The 26,689-nt window shown below is 45.8% G+C and overlaps 3 protein-coding genes across 4 annotated transcripts in view; all 3 read right to left on the minus strand.

Annotated features, from left to right (window-relative positions):
- Window positions 1-2,063, minus strand: part of hlfb (HLF transcription factor, PAR bZIP family member b) — a 14,351-nt gene extending 12,288 nt beyond the window's left edge. The window contains exon 1 of one of the 2 annotated variants that reach the window (XM_085285620.1): window positions 1,702-2,063. In XM_085285620.1, the coding sequence (XP_085141746.1) occupies window positions 1,702-1,843 (142 nt within the window). In that variant the 5' untranslated portion in view covers window positions 1,844-2,063. The remainder of the gene's footprint in view (window positions 1-1,701) is intronic. The other variant, XM_085285621.1, reaches the window with a different exon arrangement.
- An 8,431-nt stretch (window positions 2,064-10,494) lies between these two features.
- Window positions 10,495-13,726, minus strand: LOC146569231 (transcriptional coactivator YAP1-A-like). The gene is made up of 3 exons (XM_085285626.1): window positions 13,487-13,726; window positions 11,597-11,654; window positions 10,495-10,980 (listed from the first exon to the last, which is right to left on the minus strand). Exons 1-3 carry the CDS (start codon window positions 13,608-13,610, stop codon window positions 10,824-10,826), a joined length of 339 nt encoding a protein of 112 aa, XP_085141752.1. The 5' UTR covers window positions 13,611-13,726; the 3' UTR covers window positions 10,495-10,823.
- A 5,448-nt stretch (window positions 13,727-19,174) lies between these two features.
- The window catches only part of stxbp4 (syntaxin binding protein 4), a 49,148-nt gene continuing 41,633 nt past the window's right edge, over window positions 19,175-26,689 (minus strand). Inside the window, exons 17-21 of the mRNA XM_085285624.1 lie at window positions 26,037-26,216; window positions 24,751-24,867; window positions 24,300-24,349; window positions 20,873-21,009; window positions 19,175-20,732 (exon numbers count right to left, since the gene is read on the minus strand). Coding sequence (XP_085141750.1) covers window positions 20,719-20,732; window positions 20,873-21,009; window positions 24,300-24,349; window positions 24,751-24,867; window positions 26,037-26,216 — 498 coding nt within the window. The 3' untranslated portion in view covers window positions 19,175-20,718. The remainder of the gene's footprint in view (window positions 20,733-20,872; window positions 21,010-24,299; window positions 24,350-24,750; window positions 24,868-26,036; window positions 26,217-26,689) is intronic.

Raw genomic sequence — 26,689 nt, forward strand, 5'->3', positions numbered from 1 at the left:
AGCAGATTGTACCTGAACGTTTTCTAATCTCCCGCTTCAGGATGTTTTCCTGCTGCTAACATGACTCTCGTCTTATTTACCACAAACGATGGTGAAGGTTTGGTCAGGTTTGAACATAAGAACTGCTTTGTCTGATTACAAGGAAGTCGTTATCAAATATCACAGAGCTTTGTTGACCCGTCCACCACCCTGGCATCAGCACCCTGCTCTTCAGAGGCTGGTGTGGAACCAATTTTACTAAAGTTGCACTCACTGAAGTCACAAGTGAGAGTTACCGCTAACTGTGCATCAGGTTAACTCAGCATAACACAACATGGAAAAACGATTACGTGTTTTTAGGCATCTGAACAAAGAAAGTGTTTCGAGGGGATAAACTGAAGTAAAATGACTGCACAGCTCTGGCATGAACACCTGAGATTTACCCAAACATCCCTCAAAGACCTCTGAGAGCTTGAAAAACTAAAGCTAAACTTTTTTTCATGTGAACTTCAACAAAAAGTAGAAATCTGAGTCATCGTTCATGGTGTTTCAGGTCATCATTTAAAAAACCTCCAAACAGGAAAAGGTGATGCAGATATAATGACGAGGAAGCTGTACTTACTTCAACCCCCCCGCAGCCTGACACGTCTCCAGAGCAAAAACTTGTTTAGCAGGCTCAGACCGCCAAGGTCAGGATGGTTCAGCGTGACCACAAGAAACCAAACACGGGCGAGACGGCAGCCTCAAACCCCCAAATACTCTGAACTCTGACGGCCTGAACCAGCAGCTGCACGACGCTCTCAATAAAGTCCTTGTTATTAACCGAGAGGGTGGATAAAATCCAATCACGGACACACACAAAGCCCAACAGAGTCCATCAGGACGAGCACACACAGGTGACTCATTACCTGAGCTTCAGTAATAACTTAATAAAACATCTGAGATGTGAAGAAACAAGAAAACTGAGCTCTGGAATATTTTCTTCTGTGTCTTTATATTAAAGGACGCTTCCAACATGGATTCTAATCGGAATCAAAAGTGTCAGGTAAATCTGGAGGTCATGACGTCGATTAAAGGACAATGATCACTGATCGGAGCTCACGTCTACACCTGACGATACAAACTCATAAACATGTTATAAACATCACGTACAGGCCAGAGGAACAGGACCTGTGTGCAGTGACAGGAGACGTGTCTCACGGCGCGTTCACATATTTGACTTTCGGGCAGCTGGCTGCAGAAAAGAAGCATCTGAAGGAGAATATCGATATTTTCCGATCACTCTTTGAATTATGAACGATCAGCCCGAGCCGGGTAACATTCAGACGCTTGTTGTGCAACATGAAAAACAGAAGTTCACAGCTGGGCGCAGCACGGGGCCGCTTTCCTGAAATCCTCCAAAAATGACACAGAGTCTGGTTGGCAGAATCGTCCCCGGTTCCTCGCGGGGAATTTGCACTTGTGACCTCCGTGTTTGCGAACTGCTCTGCGTGAGAAGCGAGTCTGACACACACCTCAAACTAAATTATTGCCCCACACACAGGCAGAGGTGTGTTTGCAGGTGCTTGTTTGTCACGGTGCGCGTGTGACCTCGGCAAACACTGACTCTTCTTTCTTCTCCTGCTGTGGAAACTTTGCTGCTGACGCACAGTTTAAATGTGACACACACACACACACACACACACACACACACACACACACACACACACACACACACGTCACCTTCGTGCTGCAGCGGCAGCTTCACTGGGTTCTCCAGCAGCGACTTGAGCACTCCGTGCGTGGCCATGGGCAGGAAGCCCGGGCTGAGCGGGGTGAGCGGGCCGGGGTGTCGGGAAATCTTCTCCATCACGCCTCCTTGCATCGGGACTTCAGTCTGGGAAACGAGCCGAGCAGAGCCGCAGGTGTGACACGGTAAGGTGAGCGCTGTCCTCGCGTTGTGGCCTCACGTCCACGCGGAAAGGAATCCTTTCAGAATAAAAGTTGCTGCTCTCAGCACACACGACCTGCTGCGTGCGCGTGCGGCGGTGCCTGACCGGGCTGCGGACCGAGCACCGAGTCCATGTGTGAGAACGGAGGACTGCTGACGTCAGAGCTGGAGCCATAACCCCGCCCCGCTCTCTCTCTCTCTCTCTCACACACACACCTTTGCTGAGCGTACTGCGCATGCTTCCTGCGCAGCGACAGCTTCATGGTGAGAGTGTTTTCCCTGTTGGAAGTGAAGTGAAAAATCTCTGTGATTTTCTGAAACCTGTGGAAAGTTTTTGCTCTGAAGGTGAAAAAAGAGGGCGTGGTCGGAGCTGAGGTTCACCTGAGGACTTAGGCTGAAAGCAGCTCACTGTCCTACAGTGAGTTCACCCTCAGTGAACTTACAAGGCGCCCTGTAGGTTTAAGAGAGGTGAAACCTGTAATGCTGCTGATGTAATAGTTTTCCTCTTATTTTGCGGTCGCCGACAGCACGGCGACATCCAGCCGACCGCCTGAGTTATGCCTCAGCGGGAAATCTACGTTTAAACTTCTGACCTAACCACAAACCGCTCCTAACGCTTCCACGTCACATGAAATTCACATCGTAGCTACGGGTCAGGTGGACGCAGCCCGCAACAACGCCGAATGGCGAGGATGAGATGAGAGAGAGCTTTTATTTGTCATTTGCAGTTGCCCACACCCGAGATGACAGACCTTGCCAACCGTACATACAATACACAAACATCACATTGGGGAGACAGGTCAGGCTAGGTAGCGAGGAAAAAACCCATCAAAAAGTGTAACACAAAGGATAATCCAGGAATGCACAGATATCATCACACGTAACAGAATACAACACAGACAAGCAACATGGGAGAATATTCCAGTGTGTAGTGTGTGTGCGATCAGTGTTGGTTCTTGGATGTTTATCGGTTCAGTTCTTGTTTTGTTCAGTGTTTCCTGCTTCATTTTACTTCCTGTTCCGTATCATCCCTGAGTCGCGCTCATGTGGGCAGCATTTCTGTCTGTTTCTTTCCATTAACGCTCATTCTGAGCAAGCTGCGTCTGGTTGATCTCTTAATGTTTCTGATCTGCAGACTAAACATCCAGAAACTTCCAGGAACAACCAAACCCTGAAAGTGTTTTTGTCTCTCGTGGAGTTTAAACTTCTCTCTGCTCTCAGCAGTTAAACCTTCGTGATCTGCAGACGTGCTGACATTTTATCTCTGAAACCTTCATTCAGGCCTTTTTATTCTTGTGAAATCTGCTTCCTTTAAAATTCACACACACACACACACACACACACACACTCACACACACACACACACACACACACACACACACACACACACACACACACACAGCCTGCAGAGGTATGCTGGGTCACGTGAGTGGGCCGGCTTGACCTACTTTTGTCCAATGAGAGCCCGCCGTGTCCCGCTCTTCTCCCCCTCCTCCCCGCCCCTCTGTGGCTCAGTCACGTGGAACCTGGCGTGCTTCAGACAGGGAAAAACAAACGCAACCCAAGGAGGAGACAAGATGAGGGAGGGAGGAAGGAAATGAGGAAGCAGAGAGAGTTTAAGACATTAAAAATGTCAGATGAAACGTTTCAGTGAGGGAAACGTCTCCGGACTCAAACCTGCAAACACGTAATGAGCTTCAGTGATATATGTGACGGTGAGGTGTTTGGAGAAGCAGGGTCGCTCAGGGCTCCGCACTGATTGGTTCAGGTTTGAAGAACACGATTGCTCCGCTCAGACCTGCAGACCCCTCACACAGGTCCCTGCTCCAACCAGGCTGCAGCTTCAGAGCCCAGACCTAAACCCTGAACACCCTTCTGTCACTTTATTCACGCAGCTTTAACACAGCTTCATGTCTGTCTGTGGATGGTTAGGTGTGGGTGGAACGAAGGAAGGAAGTGAGAAAGGAAGAATGGAGGGAGGGAAGGAAAAGAGGAGAGCAGATTCTTCTTCAGAGGAGATGAAAAAAGAGATGAGACGAGCAAAAGAGGACAGTCGTGGCACATGTAGGGACATCTCGAAAGAGTAGGACTGTTCTTGTCGTCAAAGGAGCTTGCAAAGAAAAGCGTCTGGACTTCTTTAAGTTGCTTGAAGACACAGTTTCACACCTTGGCCCAGATGATTAGAGGATCATCAGGGGGTCCTTTTGTCCCTCTGTGGGGGGACGCTCCCACTAGGTTTAAATCTGGGACTCCCCACCATTTGACCTTAGAACTGAAGAAGCTTCTCGGATGAGAGGTGAAACGTCTTCAAGCAACTTAAAGAAGTCCAGACGCTTTTCTTTGCAAGCTCCTTAGACTACGATGACCTGGATGACTGAGAACCTTCACAGACAAAGGACTGTTCTTCCTCCCCACTGTTGCCAGCTGGTGCCCATAGGGAGTCAGTGTTGTGGTTTCTCTCTGACCACCATGAACAGCATCAGAAAGTGATTTCTTGTGTCCTGGACTTTGGAGCCTCGTGAGGCCTGATCTGATGTGAAGCTCGTCTAACATGCAGCCATATGTGACGGTGGACAGAAACAAACAACAAACCCCTCTCAGCCTCGCTCTCATTAAAAGCTCCTAGCAACAGCGTTTGTTAAAGGATGGGGATGTTGTGATGACCTTTTTGAGAGGAAAGTAGGGCAGCGGCGAGACACGCCTGCTTCAGAGCGGGGACTGGGCCAAACACGGTTCTGACTCATCCCGTTAACACGCACGCTGCACCTGTGAGCGCCTCACTAACACACCTGCTGAGGACACCTTCAGGCTGCATATTAAGGCTGTATCCCAATTCAGGGTCTGCAGCCTTAAAGTACGCAGCCTCAACGATCCTCAAGGGCCGCGTACTCAAAGACCGCTAAGGCCGGAAGTGCGAGGCTTGTGAAATGGGACGGTGTAGCCTCCGTCGCGCTGCCCAGGTTGCCTAGCAACCATGATACTAACAGCTGGAAACGTGTCATACAGCTGTGTTTGACAGAAATGAAGGAGAACATATTTTGTTCATTTGTTTGTTTCTACATGAGCTTTGATCATTCTCTGTGAGATTAAGCTCAGCTATTGAACGGCGTATATTTTAAAGTAAAGGCTTTAAAACCAAGTTAGTACAAACGTCACTAATGTCACATGACTTTGCCGACATGTGGCCAACAGTAATGTTTAATGTTCTTCGTTATTAAACATTTGCACATAAATAAGTGACATAATATTCAGTACTTAAAGTTTACTCTTCGGGCGCCCCTCATCTGCCGTTTTTTTTCGGCAAAATTATCCACACCCACCGCCGCGCTATGCATTCTGGGATATATTGGGCCACGAAGTCTACACCACCATGTCCTTAAAATTCAGGGAAATGAAGGACGCATTTGAGGGCTGCATTTCGAGCAGCCTTTGAATTGGGACAGCCTTCGTCGCGTCGCTGTGACGTAATCGGCCTTAAAATGCGGCCTTTAAGGCTGCAGACCCTGAGTTGGGATACAGCCAATGACTACGTTCACACTGGCCCGGATAGATTTGAAAACGGCGTTTTCATCTGAAAACGCTCCGCGTCCACACTAGTTGTGCGTCCACATTGAAACGTCTGAAAACGCTTACGTTCCAGTTCTCCGCATGCGTTATTTACTTTCCGGCAAAATGTCGAGGAAAAGCAGCGAGTTTTTTAAATGGACTAACAATGAGGTGGAGTTGTTGCTACGAGTAACACAAAAGTACAAAGTTGCAAACGTGAGTGAGAATTAAATAATTTGAAGAAAAGCTCTCTGGAGCATGTACAGGACAGTACTGCAGAGGGTCATCAACACAGCCCAGAAGATCACTGGCTGCTCTCTGCCCAGCCTGGAGGTCACTGCAAACTCTCGGTACCTCAGCAGAGCTGGCAATATCATCAAGGACCACTCTCACCCCAGCAACCAACTGTTTGAACTATTACCGTCAGGCCGACGGTACAGGTCACATAAAACCAGGACAAACAGATTCAGGGATAGCTTCTTTCCCAGAGCTATCACCGTAGTAAATAAGCACAAAAACAACTGAACCTATTCCATACCGTCACTGCCATTATATTATGCTGCTATTCATACTGTCATTATATTAATGCTGCTATCCTATATATATCGTACTTACTACTGTTTGAGTACTTGCGATTATTTTATTGTACTTTTTATATTTTACATTTATATTTATTATTTATCTTGCACCAAGGGAGTGCCACTCCAATTTCGTTGTACTCTGTACAATGACAATAAAGGCTATTCTATTCTATTCTATTCTATATTAATCTTTAATACGGCTGTCAAACAAAACAACTGCTGTGTAATACCCTCCACTATCTTAGTTTAATTGGTCACATGACTGCATCACATGACTGCATCACATGACAAACATGCGTCATCGTTTTAGAAAGTCTCCGTTTTCACTGTCCACACTGCGACAGGAAAGCACTGTCTTCAGATGTATTCGTTTTCTGAGCGTTTTCAAAACGCTGCGTTTTCCTTGGGGAAACGCAGACTCAGTGAGGACGGGAGGCCAAACGGAGAGAAAACGATGCGTTTTCAAACAGCCTAAAGCTGCACTGATCAACACTAACACCTTCATAACAAAGTGTTAGAGCCCACACGGAGTGATTTATGAAAATTCGACAAAGCTAACCCTGTGCGCTCTCTGGTGTCCAGCAGGGGGCGACTCCTCTGAGTCTGATTGTACAGAAGTGAGAGCAGCTGTGATTCTAGAGACTGCATTACAGCGTGTGTGCGTAGGCTGAAAACCCTGCTTTGAGGCAAACAGACACAACCGTATCTATAAATTGGTATTTAATGCTAAATAACAGCCTTCAGCTCTGTTACTACAGTCATTAAAAATGTTCAGGTGAAGATGGCCACTACAGCTGCCTGTGTCACCATCCACCTGTCAGTCAATCAGGACACGCCCCCAATAATGCAAACTTCACGTCTTTATACAGTAAACATGTTTATTACTGCTGTAGTGTGAGCGTTTGGGGATTGACCCCCGCTGGACGTCAGAGGAACTGCAGGTTTGATGGTGGGTCAGGTACTGATTTTGTCTCCAGGATTTCCAGGAGCTGCTAATTGTGATCGCCTTGTTTTGTTCCCACATCAGCTACGCTGCAGTGTACGTGTGCATGCGCAGGTCTCCTCTTTGCTTTTGTCCCAACAGTTTACAACCAAATTTGACGTTACACAACCTGCAAAGCCTCAACCTGGATGCTGAGAGGTCACAGATTGCATCAACCTCTCAGTCAGGCATGGATTAGAAAGCCGGGCCCAAACAGATCAGTTAGATTGGCCTGCTTAATAACATCAGTGATGATGAGTCTTACAAGGTACCAGCAGGTCAGCGCTCCATTCAGGCTAGCTTTGGTTATGTAAAGCAGAATTTCAGCCATGCAGCAGGATTATATGAGCGTGCTGTTGTTTACAGAGAACTATTAAAACTGAGCCACAAACAAGGCCTGCAGTGGAGGCGAGCTCCGGGCCTCAGAGGGAGGATGCACAGACTGAACAAATGGCTGATCCATTTCACGAGTGCAGTGTAAGAAAGCTGAGACAAAGACAGAAGAGGAAGAGAAATATGTGATGGAGCAGACACGGAGAACTTTGATGGAAGGAAGCAGGAAGTAGATGAGACCCTAAACCTGCCCGAGTCCAGAAACGAGTCTGAACCCGAGCAGCAGGGCTGTCGAGCATCAGGCCGTGTTTAGCTACTGTTATGTGCATGTTTCACATTATTACTGTTTGCAGCAGCAGCACATATTCAGAGCTGCACTGAGCTGGAATCGAAGCTTGAGCCCGAGGCAGGAAGATTATTGGCTCGGGCCTCGCATGCACTATAAATACTGCCATTCAGCTCACACGGCGGCACATTCGTGCACTCCACGGGCGACGAACACACACATCTGTATGCAAAACACGACTCGCCCAATCACGTCTTCACTCTGATTAAACTCATTATCCTGCAGACAAATCAAAGCATAGAGTCCAGCGTGAAATGGAAAGACAGCACGCGAGTATCGATCCACAGCGATGACATAATGCTCCGCAGTCCAATAATAAAGCAGCATGTGGGACGGCACAGCGGTGAAATCATTCCGGCGTTTCAGTCATGCTTTGTGATTGTCTCACATCCCACCACACGAACATGACGAGTCTTCACTTTCACAGGAAGTTACAGTAAATCTGTTTTTATGTGTTTCTCCCTTTTTATTACCAACTCCTGATGAAAAATGATGGATGATTTTTCTTGGTTACTTTTCTTCCGTTTTTGTTGTTGTCCCGTCTCTTGGCTGCCTGAATTCTCGTCTTCTTGACTCACGGCTTTGGTGGAAATTTAATTCAACTTTAAACAAAATGTCAACAAACACCTGCGTGTGTTTTAATTCACTATAACCTGAAGTCATGAAGAGAAAGACGTACAATTCAATAACATCTCAACTATGTTTATTATTTATTTTCACAGTGACCCGGAGGTTTTCATCATAACAGCGTCATATTGAAATAATCTTCTTTTATATTAGGAAAAGCTGTCTGCAGATTAAGGTGTAGTTTAACTACATGTACATGAAAACACCGTCAGCTGTGAGCCCCCCGCTCTCCTCACAGACGAAACTGAGGAAATGATTTGATTGGCTAAAAGATGTCATGTGGGATGAGTTAGAACGCACGTCACTGGTGTGTGACCATTGTAGAAACAACAGAAACACGTGTACGAGCGAACTTGAGCAAAACAAAAATCTAGAAAAACAATCTAGTTATAGCTCCGAGTCCATATAGAGCCGCATCCAGACCCAGATCTGGACCAAGGTCCACCTATTGGGGACCCTGACCTGACTGGTGGTTACTTTAGACCTGGAGAGGGGAAGTCCAGGCCTCGAGGGCTGGTGTCCTGCAGCTAGGCTGTCGTTATCGCATGACCAAAAGAAAGACGACTGCAGTGATGCCAAACGTGACTCTGGTGTTCAGCAGCCACCATCCTTTTAGTCATGCAGAAGAGTTCATTTAAATCACTTTAATATTCCAAACTGATAATGTAGCCTAGCTAAGCCAGCTGGTCAACGTCGTCGCTATCAGAGTGAAACTAAGTACTTCATATAAACTTTTTGTTGCTGTCAGACAGCAGTGAGCGAATAAAAACTGCTGGTTTGACGTATGGAGTCGCCGCTGTTGTTTAACTCGTGCAGAGCCGCCTTCTGTCCGTCTGTTCTCCATCTGATCGATTGTTTTGATCCTCTGATGTTCCCTTTCAGGCTGCCGTGCGAGCGGCTGCAGCCAGAAAAACACTTCCTGTTAGTTTGAACAAGTTTGTGGCAGCAAACTTCACAGTGACCCTGAAGGACAATTCAGAAGCAGGAATGTCGACCTTCTCAGATTAGCTGAGCTCTCAGCATCCACTGACAAAACCTTCCTGTTGCTGGGAATAAAAGCATATCGAGCGGTCGGCGAGGCTCTCCGCGACGAGAGAAAAGGCCGGAAACTGAGCAGGGACAAAAAAAGGAGGCAGAGGAGCGCTGCAGCAATTTAAAACATAATGAAGGAGAGTCGAGACGGGCTGAAGTGGTCAAGAAAGAACTGCGCTCACACTGAATAGAGACAAATTACATTCCCAGAATCCTCAGACCTTCATAATTCTCCATTTTTAATGCATGAAGATGTTTTCTGGAGAGAATGACGCAACCTTTACAGAAACTAAAGTGCTTTCAGTTTTTCCATCATGGTGAGCGAGGCGCTGCCGAGGCTCAGAGAACGTTTTACACGGCAGTAAAACAAACAGACACCTGCAGACACGACTCAGGGCGTGAAAGTTCAACCTAAATGTCTTTGTGTTCATGTCAGAGACCACAAAGCTTTCTAATGCAGGTCTGTGGGGCAAATGCTTCTGAGTCACCAGTGCAAAAAACCTGCAACATTAATGAAATGCAGAGCTTTTATCTCGTTAGCCTGTTTGCTAATACATGTCTTAAAGGACACACAGATGTTTTATAGTTTATAGCGCTCATAGTTTACTGACTTTTCTGAGACTCTGACCTCAGGGGGGCAGGGATAGCTCAGTAGGTAGAGTGGTGGCCCCATGATCGGAAGGTCGGGGGTTCGATTCCCCTGAACAGCTACCCTGAGGTACCCCTGAGCAAGGTACCGTCCCTACACACTGCTCCCCGGGCGCCCAATGGCTGCCCACTGCTTCACTGAGTGAATGGGTTAAATGCAGAGAGGGATTTTCCCCACGGGGACCAATAAAGTACACCTTCTTCTCATTATTACAGGCTTTATGTTTATTATGAAAATCCACGACAGGAACAGGAAATATGTAACAGGAAGTGAGCAGAGGAGGCGGTTGACTTTCAGGAAGTCGTGTTGCTTAAGTCATGAGTCGGCGCTTACTGTAGCTTGGCTAACATCACGTGCCAGCGATACACCGAAATGTAAACTGAAGCTCCGCCCAGAACATAAAGCTGGCGCTGTTTGCACATTAAAGCTAACGGCTAGTCGTTACTTCGTTACTCCTGCTGCACGAGTAACACGCGTGAAACAAATATCTTATTTGTTATGTGTCTTTATTTATGAGTTCTTTTTAAGAAAATATGCCAGTGCAGCTTAAAACATCGACGAACGCCCTCTGATGGAGAAACTGTGCGTCGTCAGTGCTAACATGAAGGGTGTCTCTTCACTTTCTTGCTGTTTAAATGTTGACACTAGCTCAACGACGAGCCCGCCGGGCTCTTGTTAGTAACCCTGAAATGATGTTTGCTCGCAGACATACATTTACACGTTGAATTGCTTTATAACAGCTATAAATGTATATAAATATAAGTGTCACATGACTGCAGTAATGATGGAGGAATCGGGGATGGATGGCGAATCGGCTCCTACATCTTCATCTCTGCGGTCGGGTTCTGTCTCTGCTTCACCGCCTCTCCATCACACCCTTCCCCCACCTCTGAAGTCTCCTGAGGTGGAGGCGTCAGCTCCGGGGCGCCGCCGCTCGACCCGGGAGGGCTCCATGATGTCGTCTGGGTCACGTGACTGTCGAAACAGAGAAAAAGCAGCTTGTTCAGCGTTATCGATCGCCTGAAACTGAATCCTCCTACAGGAGCTGTTTTGTGAAGTGAAAACTACGAAGTGTCTTCTGGCAGCAAAATGAGATTTAAAGTTTGACTAATGTGAACTTCCTGTTTCACAGCGAGCTCTGCAGGTACGCCGTAACTCCTCTGAAACCTTACAGTGACTCAAACTCAAAAAAACATCTACAGTGAAGTATTTGTAGGTAAATACAGTCACATTGTTATTTCCATTTACTTCCAGGATCCGTATTATTAACTGAAACCGATCAGCGTCAGTATCATCTTTGTGCTCTGATGTTCAGATCATTACAGACTGTACTCCGTAATTATCCCATAAATCCAGAGTTGGACGGCTGAATTTTCAGGGACTGTGGGGAATCTTTATCCAGCGCCTCGTTCTGTTAATCCCATCTGAAAGAGGCTTACAGCAGATCCATCGTTATCATCCAGCATTATAGCCCTGGATATAGTTTTGGACATAATGTGATATTTGAATATTTGAACTTGTAATTACGAGCCCAACAACACAATCCCTGTATGAGGTTATTCAGCCCATGAAGGTGTGAAAACACTCTTACTTGATGTAGTATTTCACTCCGTCTGCAGTGTAAGCTTCCTCCCAGCCGTAGGGAAGGCCTGCAGGGGAAAATTAAATCTTATTTAGAGCTCGTCATGTTTAATGTTTGTTCTTTCTGGACGTGGGTGAGATCGTGTGTAGTTCCACTTTATCCCGACGTAACGAGGCCAGCAGCTCACAAACACACAAATATCAAGTTTCTATTCAGCCTGAGAAGCTCCACTGCTCCATAAAACCGTCACCCCGAGACTCCACACTGATCTCTGCTCTCAGAGAACAAAACAGGTTTCAAATGCTGCCCAGAGGACATCAGAGCAGAAACTGACACCAAACGTCTCGTTCAGAGTGGAGGGTCTGTGGTGATTCACGTATTACTGATGTGTTTGGCTGGCTTACCGACATTCCCCTGTCCTCCTTCTGTCCATATCTGGCTATCCGTCCTCAACACGTGTCTCACTTTTTCACTATTTGCTACATTTGCAATATTCTGTTCAGCCAGCTGGAGGATAAAGTGACTGTAATCGTACCTTTGCAGATATATTATTACTCCATCTATCTTCTCATCCTCACTAATGTGCACAAGCGCTGGTTATTGATTCAGCAGTGACCTCTCAATAAATAAATAAATGATGACAATGTAGAAATGCCAAAAGCTGCAGTTCCTCTAATGTCCACTGGAGGCTCCAAACATGAGTCAGTCCTCAGAGACAGATGTAACACTCGTGATGTCCCGGAGTCTGTTCTGAGATGAACATTTCCACAATCGTCGTCACCTTGGTTCCTAAAACCCGGACGTGACCACGAAGATGTTTCTCACTGTTTAATTACTTACCAATTAGAACTTTTCACAGCTTCACTGCAGCTGATTGGTGTTTAAGTTCATCTCTTCCATTCAAGCTGTGACTGGAGCAGCATGCTAGCAATCAGTGCAATCACATGGAAGTTGTTGCCAATCAGTTGGGGAATACTGGGGAATATCAGTGGTTGCCAGGAGCTCCCTGATCAATCTGTAGACCTGTGAGACTTGAGCAATAATTTTCCCACCAACTGCCATCAACCTCCAGCAACCACTCGCAATCAGCCAGGAAATACAGATTTTTCACCCACGACCGGAGGTCACCAGACGGTTGCAGACCGGTCTCTAGACCTGTGTGACTGAGGCTTCACTCACTCGATCTTACAGGATTGTCACACATCCAGAACGGCAGATATGTTAACATCACGTAATCCTCAAGAGGACCAGAAATCTTTTTGCAACCATAGCTAGCGTCATCTGGTGGCCTTCAGATGGAAGACAGTTTTCCTCCTTTCAGAACAATGTTCCTGTACACACTGCAGCTAGCAGGCAGTGCTTGCCCCTGTCCACATCACCATGTGCAAACAGGCTACAGTTCTCTAAAAAGGCCCAAACTCTAACCTTAACCACCATCGATTAGTCCCGTGTGTGCGACGTGTGTACAAACGAGTGTGGTGTCTCGTCTGTATGACGCCGTCAGGTATGAACGAGCACTCTTACGACTACACAGGAACGCGCTGAAAGACGACATTTGCAGGATAATCCTCCCAACCCCAGAGGACGAGCTTGAAAATGCTGATGGGGAAACACTTGTCTTACAGCCTGCAGTCACCACAAACGTCGGGCAGCAGCATCCCATAATAAACAGAATGTCCGTGTTATTGTTTCATATAAAACAAACGCACATTTTCCCTCGTCGGTCTCACAGACACGAATTAGAGGACACAGGTGTCGTTACTGGATGTAATAAAACGTTCCCACAGAGCTGTGTCAGCCTGTTTCTGCCTCTGTGCTTCCTCTGCAGGCCATCACATAATCACAATAACCTGCATGCGTGTGCACGGAGACGGCTCAGCGCCGGAACAAACACCTGACCTGCGGTTTCACCCCGGCGGCCTGAGCGCTGCAGGGAGGCCCGTGAGACGGGAGGCAGGAAGGGCAACATCGACGAGGGACTGAGCAGCTCCTGGAAACAAACGCTCTGCAGTCGCAGTTCCATGTTTTTATGCTCGACCTCCACACGACCTCAGTAAAAACACGCAGACAGGAAGTGAGAGCGCATGACTGCTGCAGGAGGAGATAATCATGTTTTTATCATGCAGCCGAGTGTGTGTGTGTGCAGCTGACTCAGAGCGTGCGCATCCATGTGGGTTGCGGTGGGAACTCGGTACAATCATGAAGTTCGTCAAAGCTAAAGCCCTACGTTTAAGAATAAAAACTAAAACGATTTTTAAAAACTGGGAGCACGCTCCTGACTCGTCCACTGAAAACACAGAATTCCCGTCTAAAGCATTTTGGGATGGACAGAGGATCCGCTCCCACATCTTTGTGTCTGCAGTTGGGTTCTGTCTCTGCTCTGCTGCTGCTCCATCACGCCCTTCCTCTGCCAATTTGAAGCATCGAGGGTTCCTGGAGCTGGCTCGAGAACCCGGTTTGGAAAGTCTGACGGGATCAAAGTCCCGCTGAACTCTGAGACAAAGTCAACGTGGAAAGTCTGACCACAAGAAGCAGGAGACAGACGTGTGTGGAAGCTGTTTTAGCCTTATGTTTCTTGAACTTTGGGTGACTTGAAGATTGATGTCTTTTAACCATTTTATCCTCAAACAGTTAAAACTTTGGTGTCTGTTAAGGCCCGAAAAGAGAATATACACCACAGGAAGACCTGCAGGAACCCTGCAAGTGAAAATGATCATTCATTACACACTCCGTGGGAACAGTTCCCTTTCACTGAGCCATGCTGCTGGTGAGGTTATTCATTTTTAACGTCCACAGCAAAGTTCAGCAGGGTCATTCAGACTACGCTGGGTCCATGTGGCGGTGGATACCATCGCCACGGTTAACCATCCAGTCTTTAATGATGACGAGGTTTAAAGCTACAGCGCATTGCCTTCTGAGTGCACGATGGATCTCTAACGCTACACTTCTGAAGCTTTGGACAGATCCATTTCAAACACGCCAACAACTTCTGCAGCTGACCAATCACACGAGCCGAAGATGAAGTAAGGAATGACCAGCTTCCCTGCAGATCTCTCCTGCTCCAGTTCAGGAGTAACGTCTATAAAAAGCTTCCTGTGTACCTTCGTGGCGTATTAGGTTCAGAGAACCCCGATCTGGGATTTATTGAATATCCCGTGTTCTCCTGATCCCACCTGTGTGAGCGCCTGTGAGGATGACGTCACACAGACAGGAAGCTGAGGCGGTGCAGGCCGAGACTTGTTCAGACACACAGAGTAACTTCACACAGATGCATTTTGGGAAGCGAGCTGAATGAACACGAGAGTAAGCCATAGGAGGCGTTGTTGTCATGGTAACAGGGTCTGAGTCGTCACAAACGAGGAATGAATGAAGCCGACGAGCCTGCTGATTGTTTCTCAGGCAGGGAGCGTGTGTGTGTGTGTGTGCCAGGTTTACACAGCTTTGTGAGGACGCCGCTACACTTATAGGGACCAAATGCAGGCATGTTTGAGACTCACAGTGTGGTTTTAGTGGCAGGGTTGCAGTTGGGTTATGGTGAGGGTTAGGGCGAGGGTTAGCGTAAGCGGCTAGGGAAAGCATTATGTCCCCACAAATGCATGAAAACAAGTGTGTGTGTGTGAGATCTGATCCTGAAGGTCTGCGGTTTGTCTCCGGTGGTCAGATCCTCTGGAGCGATAAAACTGAACGAGAGCCAGCGGTCTGATTTTAAAGCCGAGCAGGTTTCCAGGCAACCAGTGGTGTGATGAAGATGAGCTACAGGTGAGCGTGATGAAGCTCCGGATCAGACTGACCTACTTTCTCTGCTGATTATCTCTAACAGGACGCCTGTGTCCCAAGCCGTGGCTGTTAATTATGTAACATCGCCCACGCGCTGATGGAGGGAAATTAGGTGACTGTGTCACAAACCTGCTGAATGCAAACCAAACAGCTTTCTCCAGCAAATACACAGAGCCCAAAGAAGGACTCCATCACATATATAAATCTCAGTCAAAGCAGCAAGAAATAAGTTCCAGTTAACGGTTGTAGCTGCCACCGCCTCTGAGACCAGCACAAAGTAAAAATAAAGTTTTGGGGTTTTTCTGTTCTTTTCAGCAGCTCCACATTTAAAGATATGATATTTTCTGTGAATTGACACAGAATTCCTGCTGCCTGAGGTAAATACAGGCCATTTACCATATTATAGTATTGTCAGATTATTATGATATATATATATATATATATATATATATATATATATATATATATATATATATATATATATATATATATATATATATATATATATATATATATATATTAGGGGTGCAACGATACACAAAATTCACGGTTCGGTTCGGTTCGATACTTTGGTGTCACGGTTCGATATTTTTTCGATACAAAACCAATGTTCATGCATTTTTAAGTTGTCATTTATTAAAATTATAAATATATATTTTAACTCAAAAGTACAGTTTTTAAATTTAACCCTAACCCTTGTGCGTGTTTTTTATTTTGACAGCGAATGCGCACCTGCGGACCACTTATGTGCAGCCCTGGTTATTTAGCTCGTCATATTGCAGCCACAGAAATTCTTTTGTCCATGAAACCATAAAGCTGCACTTTCTTTTTGCCTTATAGTCTGATTTGTCATAACTTCTCCGTTTTGTGGTAAGCTTTTCTTTGGCTGTCACCCTTCACCCGCGATCAACCTCTCACATGTTTAAGCTTGCTGCGGGAGATTTCACTTGTCATGTTTGCATAGTAAGCTAACGATTAATAAGACGATGTCAGAGGAATTGGTGCACAAATTATCATCACTCACAGATCAGTGCTGTCGCTCTCTATACACAGTTCGCACGATTGCAAAGTGAAAGCAAAAAAACAAGCGCAAATTCAAACGCGACTTCAATATGTCACATATTGACAGTGGCTCACCGATGCCAATGACATAATTACCCAGCTACATTTCTGAAAGAATGCAAAAGCATTGACATATATTTTTCCTACAATAGCCCGACGGGCAGGGAAGAGATAGATTTTGGTAGCCCGACTGGAAAATATCTCTAGCTCCGGGACGTCGGGCTAGCGATATTGCGAGCCCTGTATCTGATTGAGGAATCACTCATCTTTGGAAAAGAGAGTTTATTACAGAGAAATGTCTCTTTCCAAAATAAAAGCTATACTATCCGCTTCTTCTGGGCTATATTCTCAGCAGCATAAGGAGAATCATGTGCTAACAGCTGTCTAAATGACTCGGCTAAAGTTAGTAGCATGCTTGTTGTTTTTGTCTTTGCACTAGGATGATGTCGGTGTAAATGTGCAGTCATATTCGTTGTGTTCCCACTAGTGATTTCAGGTTAATCTCGTTGAAATGACCTTAACGCCACAACACGGCAAATCTCAGTTAACGAGCTACCGCCGATCGCTCCGTGCATGGGGCTAGACGGCCAACACGTTAACGAGCTAACTGCGCTAACACACTAGTTCACACCAATGTAATTGAGCATTGCATGGCACATCCAACATACTGTTTTACTTTAGTCCATGACTCGCTTACCTTCAGGGTCATACGTCACATGAAAACCAAAATAATTCCAAACGCCAGATCTGAATGAGGTTCAATTTGCCTGTTGCAAGGAGAGCTTAACTTCTGTCTCGCTAGCTTGCCCTGCGCTCTTCCTTCTGATTATGCTGTCTGTGTTGAGCGCTCAGTGGATCTGCGCTCGACAGTGCAGCCTAGGCGGAGTAGTCGAACACAGATTCACTGAGCGCTCAACACAGACAGCATAGTCAGAAGGAAAATTGATAAAATAAATGACAAATGTTGTATTGTTCGATACATATGCGTACCGAACCGAAAGCACTGTATCGAACGGTTCAATATCGATACGAATATCGTTGCACCCCTAATATATATATATATATATATATATATATATATATATATATATAGTAGATCAGCTTGTTAGTGTCGGGGGGGTGCCTGTGATCAGGTACCCTGCTGGGGTAATAGGCTGGCCAAAGGAGGAGATAGAAGCCACTGACATAAAGACAAGAAAGCTCCTTACCATGCATGGAGGGTTTCACCCCAAGTCCAGCACCCACTGTATATATGCACACATATACATATATCACTGACTTTCAGCTTGTTGTGTTTGTGGATATATGACTGACTTTACTTATTAAACATTCGCACATAAATAAGTGACGTCATATTCAGTACTTTTGACAGTTCACTCTTCGGCCGCTCCGTCTTATTAAGGAACTTCCACATACATAAATGTCAATTTCAAAACTCAACCCCATCATTTAATGTGTTTTTGATTGAAAGTGATTATTACTTAAACTCTCTTAAATTAACTTCCAATAAAAAAGGTTTATCATTGATTGAAATTCATTCAGAAATGTTTAACGAATGAGCTGTCACAACTTTCAAGTACAAAGTTATGAAGTCTGTCACATGCCCCCCCCCCATTTTTTTCTTTTTTTCTTTTCTTATCCTTTATTTATTTCTCCTTCTTATTTCACTGTACTGTATATTGTTACTCTTATTTGCCTTGCATGTCTACTGTACAAACTGAACTGGAATGACTGACTGTTCGCTTTATAAGTTCAATAAAGTTTGGAAAAAAAAAACCTCTTCGCCGCTCCCTTCTGCCGTATTTTGCGGCAAAATTATCCACACCCACCGCCGCGCTATGAATTGTGGGATATATGGGACCACGAAGCGTGCACCGGACCACGCTTCGTATTTGGGGAAATCGACGGCGCATTTGGAGTATGCATTTGAAGTACACTTCGAATTGGGACAGCCGTCGTCACGTGGCGGTGACGTAACCGCACTTGAAATGTGTACTTCAAGCGTGCAGACCCTGAATTGGGACACAGCCTCTGTGTATTTGCTGGAAACGGTATTCACACCTTGCTTTTCTCTGAACTACCAGAATTTAATCTTCCTACTGAGCTGTGTCCTGGCTCTGTGTATTTGCTGGGGTTAAGAACTATACAACTAAACAAAGGCTTGTGTATTTTCTGGAAATACATCAGCGCTTTCCTGAACTGTTAGTTTGTTTGTTACAGAGCTGTGTGAATCTCCCAGCTCTGTGTGTTTGCTGGAAACACTTTAAAAACGCACACACTCCACCCACTTCAGTTTCTCACCTCTGTGTATTTCCTGAATACCTGTCATTCTCCTGGGCAGCACAGCGTACCTGAGGCTTCTCCTTAGTTCTCTGCGAGTATCACCTGGAAACACCTTTGGGAACTACATCCTTGTTCCCCTGACAAACACTTCCTGGTGGTGCATTCAAGGACGCTTGGAGAGTTACCTGACAGAGTGTGTTCTGTGTTCGTTTCCTCCAAATAGACTCACTGAATCAAAGCCCTCGTGTCATTTGAGTCTCTTAGTCTTTGATTTTTATGTATTTGTAATCATTTTGAGTCTCCTCTGGTCTTTCTGTCCCTCTGTGGTTTACTGCGTCAGCGTGGTGGCCGGCCTGAGTGAAGATGATGTGATGCTATTGAAATGCATCCAAGATGAAGAAGAATTCAAATGTTGTTGGAAATATTTGAGATAATGGAAGCACAAAATATTCAACAACAGTTCGGTCGTTTTCAGAGATTTTAATGTGGGATTTTTTAAACATCTTTTACCCTTAATCTAAAACTTCTGTCAGTCTTTACGTCTCAGACAATTTCACATGAAAAATTATTCCTTTTTAAAAATCTCAGTCGCAGCCCAGCTGTTCAGAGAAAAGTCACGACCGTACGGTTGAGAGCGGCAGATCCTTTTCCCCAGAGAACGCCGCGGGATCTGCAGCTTGTTCCGAAAACACAAACAGCAAAACCTCCAAACGCCATCGAAGCCCCTGAAGGCCTATTTAATCCCAGAGTTCCCGTTTTAACACGACCATCGTCCTTCCTGACATGGCGTTCACGTGCGGGGCGGCGTGCAGGTTTCTCCTCCTGTACTGTTCGATGATGCGTCGCTGGCTAATCTACTGCACAAACACGAGCGTTCAGCCACTCAGACACTAAACACTGAGCTATGAGACAGAAACTACAGTAAGTTATCTAAGCTGTGTGAGCTCGCTCGTGGCGGAGCGGCAGCTACTGCACATGGCAACCTTATGATACTGTAATGTGTAAGTTTACATTGTTTATACTGTTTGTTAAATGAAGATATTTATTGAGACAGAGGCAGGGCAGGAGTCAAAGGACTACATGAATGTTTTATCCACCCACCAGGTTAATCGTGAGTTCTGGTGCCATTATAACAGGAAATGATGGAAAGATAAGAAATAACGTCTAACTGACCAATAACAAAGCTGCTGTGTGTCTGCATGCCGCCTGTATTTAATGGATAGACCAATATGAACTTTGCATCATCATCATCATACAGTGATTATTAACATCTATATGTTTAAAAAAACATTTATTATACATTTTAATTCTGTGGATTTTCGTATTCATCCACCTGAAAATGTGACGTCACGTTGAACCTGCATCGGCTGTTTATTAACGTTCACGTTTCTTTTATGCGTTAAAATTTTGTGAAGAATCTGAAAAAGCGCCGCAGAGCCGACCTTTAAATGTTGGTTTTTGAAATTCTGGGCTTTTATTCGGATGTTCCTCAGCACTAATTAGCTGATAATGCTAACACTGAGGGCTGGAAATGGTTACAAACATAAATTAGCACTTTGACAAAGAAAAGTAATGATATTTAAATAAAGCTGAGTTCTATTACGAATATGAACAATATGAAAACTTTCTCTTCAGGCAATTAACAACAATTGATTGTGAATGTGGAGCTGCGGGTTTTGGTGCCGTTTCTCTCATCGATGGCCAAACTTGAAAACATTCAGGTAGGCGCTCAGCTTCACAGACGCCTTCATCGAGTGAGTTAACCTGCACCAAACTCTCTCCTGTCGTGTTTCCAGGTGAAACACCTGACCCGTCCTGCAGCGAACGCAGGTTAAAACGCTGGAATAAAGCTGCTGTTCTGTGTGCAGATGCTTTCATGCAGAGTTCTGACATGGCGAGTCCTTCAGCAGGAGCTGAGGAGGTGTTGGGGAGAGAGCGGTGGGGATCACGGCTGGATGCTGAAGTCCGGCCGACATCTCGACGACTTTGTTCTCCAACAGTCGGGTCGTCTAGAAGCTCAGCACTGAAACGGATGACAGTCGCTCACAGCGGCGGGTCGACGGGATTGTTTGTTTCGGCTTCATGCGGGGCGGCACACACAGACAGGAAGAGCAGGAGGAGGAGGACATGCAGACCGGCGTGCGTGGAGCTGAGATCACTTACAGTCGACATCCAGGATGGCTCTGACAGTCCGAGTGAGCTCCTGCGCCTCCTGGGCGAGTGTGGCCGCCGTCCACGGGCTTTTCTTGTAGCGGGCAGCGAGACCTTGAGACGACGCCCCGACTTTGACATCTCCGGAGCTGCAAACAGAGACAAGGATGAGTCAGAGGTGAAGTAACACAACGATCACTAACTCGGTCTGAGAGGACCTTGGTGGAGGTCGTCTGCAGCTGCGGAGCTCACAGAGGTCCTTTCATAACAAAATCTCAGGACAGAAAGCCCAGAGAATGTCCCAAACAAACGACGAAGCCTCGGCAGGTCGTCCTCGCTGAGAGCACTGTGTTGCTTCAGGCTTCAAATACTTGGTTCGTTGAGTCGAGGGTGAAATGATTGGTTGTGTGATTGGCTGATCAGAGTCCCAGCATGGACTAAAACACAAACAAGCTGCTACCTTCTTCTTTTTCTCCGGCTTATTTCAGGTTTTATTCTGATATTTACTCTGATTTTCTAAGAAAACTCACTGACAGCAGATAAAAAAACAAACTCAGTTTTCCTTCAATGCAAAAAGTTTTGATTGTAAAAGAAAAGATTAAACTTCACAAGCTGCAGGTTGTTTTCTCCCTGAGATCGCTGATCATGAGGAACTGACAGATCTGACCAGACAAAAGAAGCTGCACAGGCTTTGTATTAAATACATTTCAGGTATTTTCATTATTTTCTGGCACATTTAGGATTTCAGCTGAAAGCAGGACATCCATCCCAACTGTTTCGTTGCTCATACCGAGGCTACTAGCTTGTAGGTGGCTCTCAGCCCTACTTTAGCATTAGCTTCTTTTGAACGTCCATGTCAGCTGTGTGAAGGTGATTCAAGCGCCTCATCTGGTTTGTTGTTACGGACGTTTCCATGGTGTTTCCTCCCGTTTAGCGAATGTTCTCTTTACTGACAGCGAGGAGCTTCCACGCTAACAGCGTGTTAGCATGTAGTTGTAAGTGTGTGACTTTTTACCTGCACTGCTGTGTGTGTGCTCAATATCAGACGTACGTGAGGCTGACCGAGTGGTGACCAATCAGGACAGATTCTGGTCCCGGTCGGTTGATCGGTGCACTCTTCAAACCCTGCAGACGCTGTGTGGACCAAACCGTCAGGTCACTTCCTGCCGTCTCACAGCGCTCTACTATCCTCCCCCCAGTATGAACCTGCTCCTCCGTCCTCAGGGACATTTCTTTCTGTCAGTACTGTGGCGCTGATGACTAACGACCTTAATAAGACTGATATTCATGATTCAGAAAGCCACTGAGTCGGCATCAATGAGCCTTTATTTCTGACTCAAGCCTCACGCCTGCGTCTCTGAACGCACTCACAGAGGCGCCGGCTGACATTTTAGCTGCCTGGTGGCCCAGAAACAACCAGACAGGTGAATAAAAGGAAAGGCAGGGCCCGGTGGGGGGGTCCCATGGTTATGAAAGACGAGTGGAGGTGTCCCACTGACCTGGACTGAAATAAAAGGAAGCAGGCAGGAGGTGTCCGAGCTGATAACCTGACCGAGTGACCCGATTCACTGAATCAGAGTTACACAAGCAGCCAGAAGGAGCTGAGGAAACCACGATGAGGAGGTGATAAGAGGAAAACAGAGAGAGGAGGCAGGAGAAATCGAATAAACACTGAAGAAGAAGAAGAAGAAGAAGAAGAAGAGCTGGGGGGTTAAATTAACGCTGAGAGGATAAGAAAAGGAAAGATGACAGTAATAAAGGGCACAAGGTAAGATGAAAGACAGCAAAGAAGGAAAGATAGACAGAGAAATGGAACAAAAAAAATTAGAAAGACAAAGACTTAAGGAAAGTCAGAAATAAGGAAAATGGAAAGGAAGGAAAGATGGAGACTGATGGATGGAAATAAGGAGTGAGAGGAGGAGAAATCTGCAGAAAGAAAGGTTGTGAGGAAGGAGAGTTAAAATAGAAAAGACACGTACAAGATGAAAAAGGAAAGAACAAAAAAAAAAATAGAGGAAAAGGAAGGATAAAAGAATGGAAAGGATAATATGAGGAAGGAGAGAGGAAACAAGGATGAGAGTTAGAAAAACGAGGAAATTAGATCAGGAAGTGCTGTAACGTGTGACCTACTCTTCTTTGTTGGTGTCTTTGTGGAAGTTGATCAGATGATTGTTGATAACGAGCACAGAGTGACCTCACACACGCTCCTCATTTCATAACGCCGCCATCTCACCGCCGCTCACTGCGGGCGACCATTAACAGGAAGTAACTGCTGTCCTACCTGCACTGAAGTGGGTCAAGCTGGACCGCTGAGTGTGAGAGTGTGTGAAAGAGAGTGTGTGTGTGTGTAACCTGGGCTAATGGGCTCTGCTCTCAGCTGGATCATTACGTGACAGACTGAGGTGTCGGGGTCGCAGTCACAGTCTATTCACACACAGACACACACACACACGCACACAGTAACCTGTAAACACACATTATTACATATACTGTGCACACACACGTGAGCTGTCCTGACGGGTCAAACTGAGCCGTGTGTTTGAAACTTGGTGAACTCAAGTTTCTCTTTCCACTGTACCACCCTGTTCAGGTAGGGACACACACACACACACACACACACACACACACACACACACACACACTGATGTAAATTCACACACACAGTAATGAAACATACAGATGAAGGCTGCTTGTTTCTATAGCGACCGCTTTACCAGCTCACACTGAGCAGATTGACTCGTTAGGACGGCCACCGCGTCGCTAACGAACAGCAGGCTCTCAATTATCATCGAACACACAGGTTTGTGATTCAGCTGTCTTTGTGGGCACCCTGAGGACCATAATAATAATAATAATAATGATAATAATAATGATGATGATGCACTCTCAGGCTCTGTATAAGCCCATCTCAAGCAATGACAGCAGAAAGTCAATAAGATTCAGCAACTTTAATGTCAAAATAACCGATGAGAGAAACCAGGTGAGCAGAGGAAGTGATCAGCTGGTTGCTGGTCGTGGCTGATGGTTTGTCCTTAATGGACTTTCCAGGATGTGGTTGCCAAGGTAACCCTCTAACCTATTTAACATCTCCTCATATGTCTGTCAACAGCTTCTTAATCGCTCGCCACCTGTTAACTTCACATTGCCATTGACTCGTTGTCACTGACTCTCTGTGCTCTGGTCAGCACGTCACTGCAAACCTGCTGCACATTTACAGCATTACAGTTAGTACTGCACATACTGCAGTACATTAACATACACTACTCTTTTACCCATAGAGTTTACTGCAGTACTTTTGCTATAGTAAATTTACTGAATACTAACAGTGAAGTCCTTTATCACACTGAGGACCTCACAAGGTGAAACATTTACAATGGTTCTCACAAGAATATATTTACAAGAACACACACACACACACACACACACACACACACTCTACCTGTAGCTCTTTGGGGGGCCGTGACTTTCGAGTAGGAACTCCTGAACATTCTGCAGAAACAAACAAACAAAAAAGAAGGTTGTTTGTTTTCTTCTTTGTCTTTTATTTTGTTTTCCAGCTGCACCAAAAACTTATTTCATAAACAGAAATAATCCTGCTGAAAACATCTTTTCATGTAAAACGTCTCCTCGGTATGAGAGTTATCTGAAGGCCATTATTTTCTCTGTCGACAGTCAACACTGATGAAAGGATCTGATTTCAAACCCACAGCAGCAACGAGCACATCTCTTACTTCTCACTCTGTGATCTCCACTCAAACCTCATCTGCTTTTAAAGATGACCTTTGCCATTTGGGTCAATGGGAGTCTTTCCCCTACAAACAATGACTGTGAATGAAACTATTTTTGAAAGTGTTGCTGTATCGTGATGTCTGAAAGCTGAAAAGTTTTACCTCCACAAAGCTCAGCAGTTTTCCCGTTGACATCTCGAAACCCTTTTTGGCCGCCTCGCTCTTCCGCAGCTGACACTCCAGGACGGCCGCTCTCTTCTTCAGCTCGTCCGTCTCCTCCTGAGATCAAAAACATTCAGGTTCTGGACATTTATGATCTTCGTCTCCTGTGCACTTCCTGTTTCACATCTCGTCCTTTAAAGAAAGTAGTCCTTACTTCCTGCCCACAGTTTTTCCCACTGTGATTACCTGCTGAGCTACCCCCCTCGGGTGTCACCGCTTCCTCCCTGTCTGTTTAAATACTTTTGCATCAAGCTTCTCTTCAGTAAAACAAAAAGCTCATTTTTGGCTCCTGTTTCTGCTTTAACTGTAACTGGCTGTTACACGTCCAACCTTTTCAGTTCCCTTTCTCAGCGCTTTTTAAAACGATCATAAATATGTTAAATTAAAAGCAGTGGAGCCGGCAACCCTGAAACAAGTCATTTAACTGTAAATTAGTGTTCGATGAACTGGTTCACGGAGACTAAAGCAGACACCACAAACACAGACAGGAGCCAAAGAGGCCAAACATCTTACAAAAGTCTCATTTCCTGTGCTTGTCTTTGGTGCGTGACCAGTAAAAGCTGTTAATGAAAAGGAGGAGTGTTTGCATGCAGTCGTGCTCTGGCGTTTGGACAAAAGCTCTTTGTTTCCAGTGTGAGCACTTTTGTTTCTTTCTGCAGACTTTTGTTTTGTGCCGATGGCTCAGAGAAACAACGCTGAGCGGATTTCTGCAAAGCCTACGTCAGAGAGGGAAGCGGCTCTGTCACCAAATACACCTGACCCACATTCAGGCCTGAAGACGAAACCAGGACCTGGAGCAGCAATAACCCGGCACCAAAAAGCCTGTATTTTTAATATTCCCCTTTCATTGTTCCCGTGTTGAGAGACAGAAGCCCAGGCTGCAAACATGCTGCACTAAAGTAATAGAAAAACCATTACATGACAGAAAGGTTGCTGTTTTTTCACTATCATCATAGAAATGTTTGATTTTACGATGACTCAGCGACGATCTTTGTGGTCTTGGGTCAATGGGTTTGCTTGGTGGCTGGTTGGACGGTGCAGTCAGCTGCCTTCCTGCTTCCTCATCCTTCCAGTTTTATAAATGTGCCACATAACTGAAGCTGAAAATGGTTTCACACATAATCTAGAGAAATAAAAATACTTAGCTGACCGGGACTCTGCGGTAATCGTCAGAGAGCAGCTCTGCTCGGTGCCTACCGTGAACTGATCCATGTGGTGTGAGTCACCTTGTTGGCTGGTGCCTGGTGCTCCATCCTCTGAGTCTTCAGCTCTGCGATCTCAGCCTCCAGCAGGTGGATCACCTCCTCGTAGTCCATCTCCATCCCTCTGGCCTGCTTCTGGGCTGCCTCAGCCAGCTGGATTCGAGTCCTCAGAGCTCGGCTCTCCTCCGCGCTGTGTTTCACTTCCTGTCAGAAAGAGTGGAGGAAGAGGAGAGGGGGAGGATGGGGTAGAAGAAGAACCTGAGGGATTACTCAGTAGACTTTCAGTGGTGCTTTCAGGCCCTGCTCAGTGCTTTTGAGAGGCCTCCCAGGTGGTCGTGCCATGATTTGGGATTGGTGGTGTCAGGATGAGTTAGTGTGATGAGGCTCTTTGCTGTGGCCTCGGGGACGTTTCTCTGAATCAGCAGGCTGTGCAGTCGAGTCCCAGCAGGCCTGTCAGCGCTCAGCATACCTCTGTCTGTGATAAGGTTACCTACGGTTGGAGAGCAGCGTTATCATCAAAACAATAAAACAAACCTCCGTCTGGTGACAAAGATCGATCAAACTGTTGATGAACGCTCACGGCACTAAACCTTTATCTTGATTTTTACCAGCAGCTGACACCATGAATTGATCAGGAAAATGTGAAAGAGGTGAGCAAGGAATTTCTCACTGACATT

Source organism: Mchenga conophoros, linkage group LG8 (assembly GCF_057382185.1).
Source record: "Mchenga conophoros isolate Kocher_MC1m ecotype Shallow Benthic linkage group LG8, M_conophoros_male_GT1.1, whole genome shotgun sequence".
In the NCBI taxonomy this organism is placed as follows: domain Eukaryota; kingdom Metazoa; phylum Chordata; class Actinopteri; order Cichliformes; family Cichlidae; genus Mchenga; species Mchenga conophoros.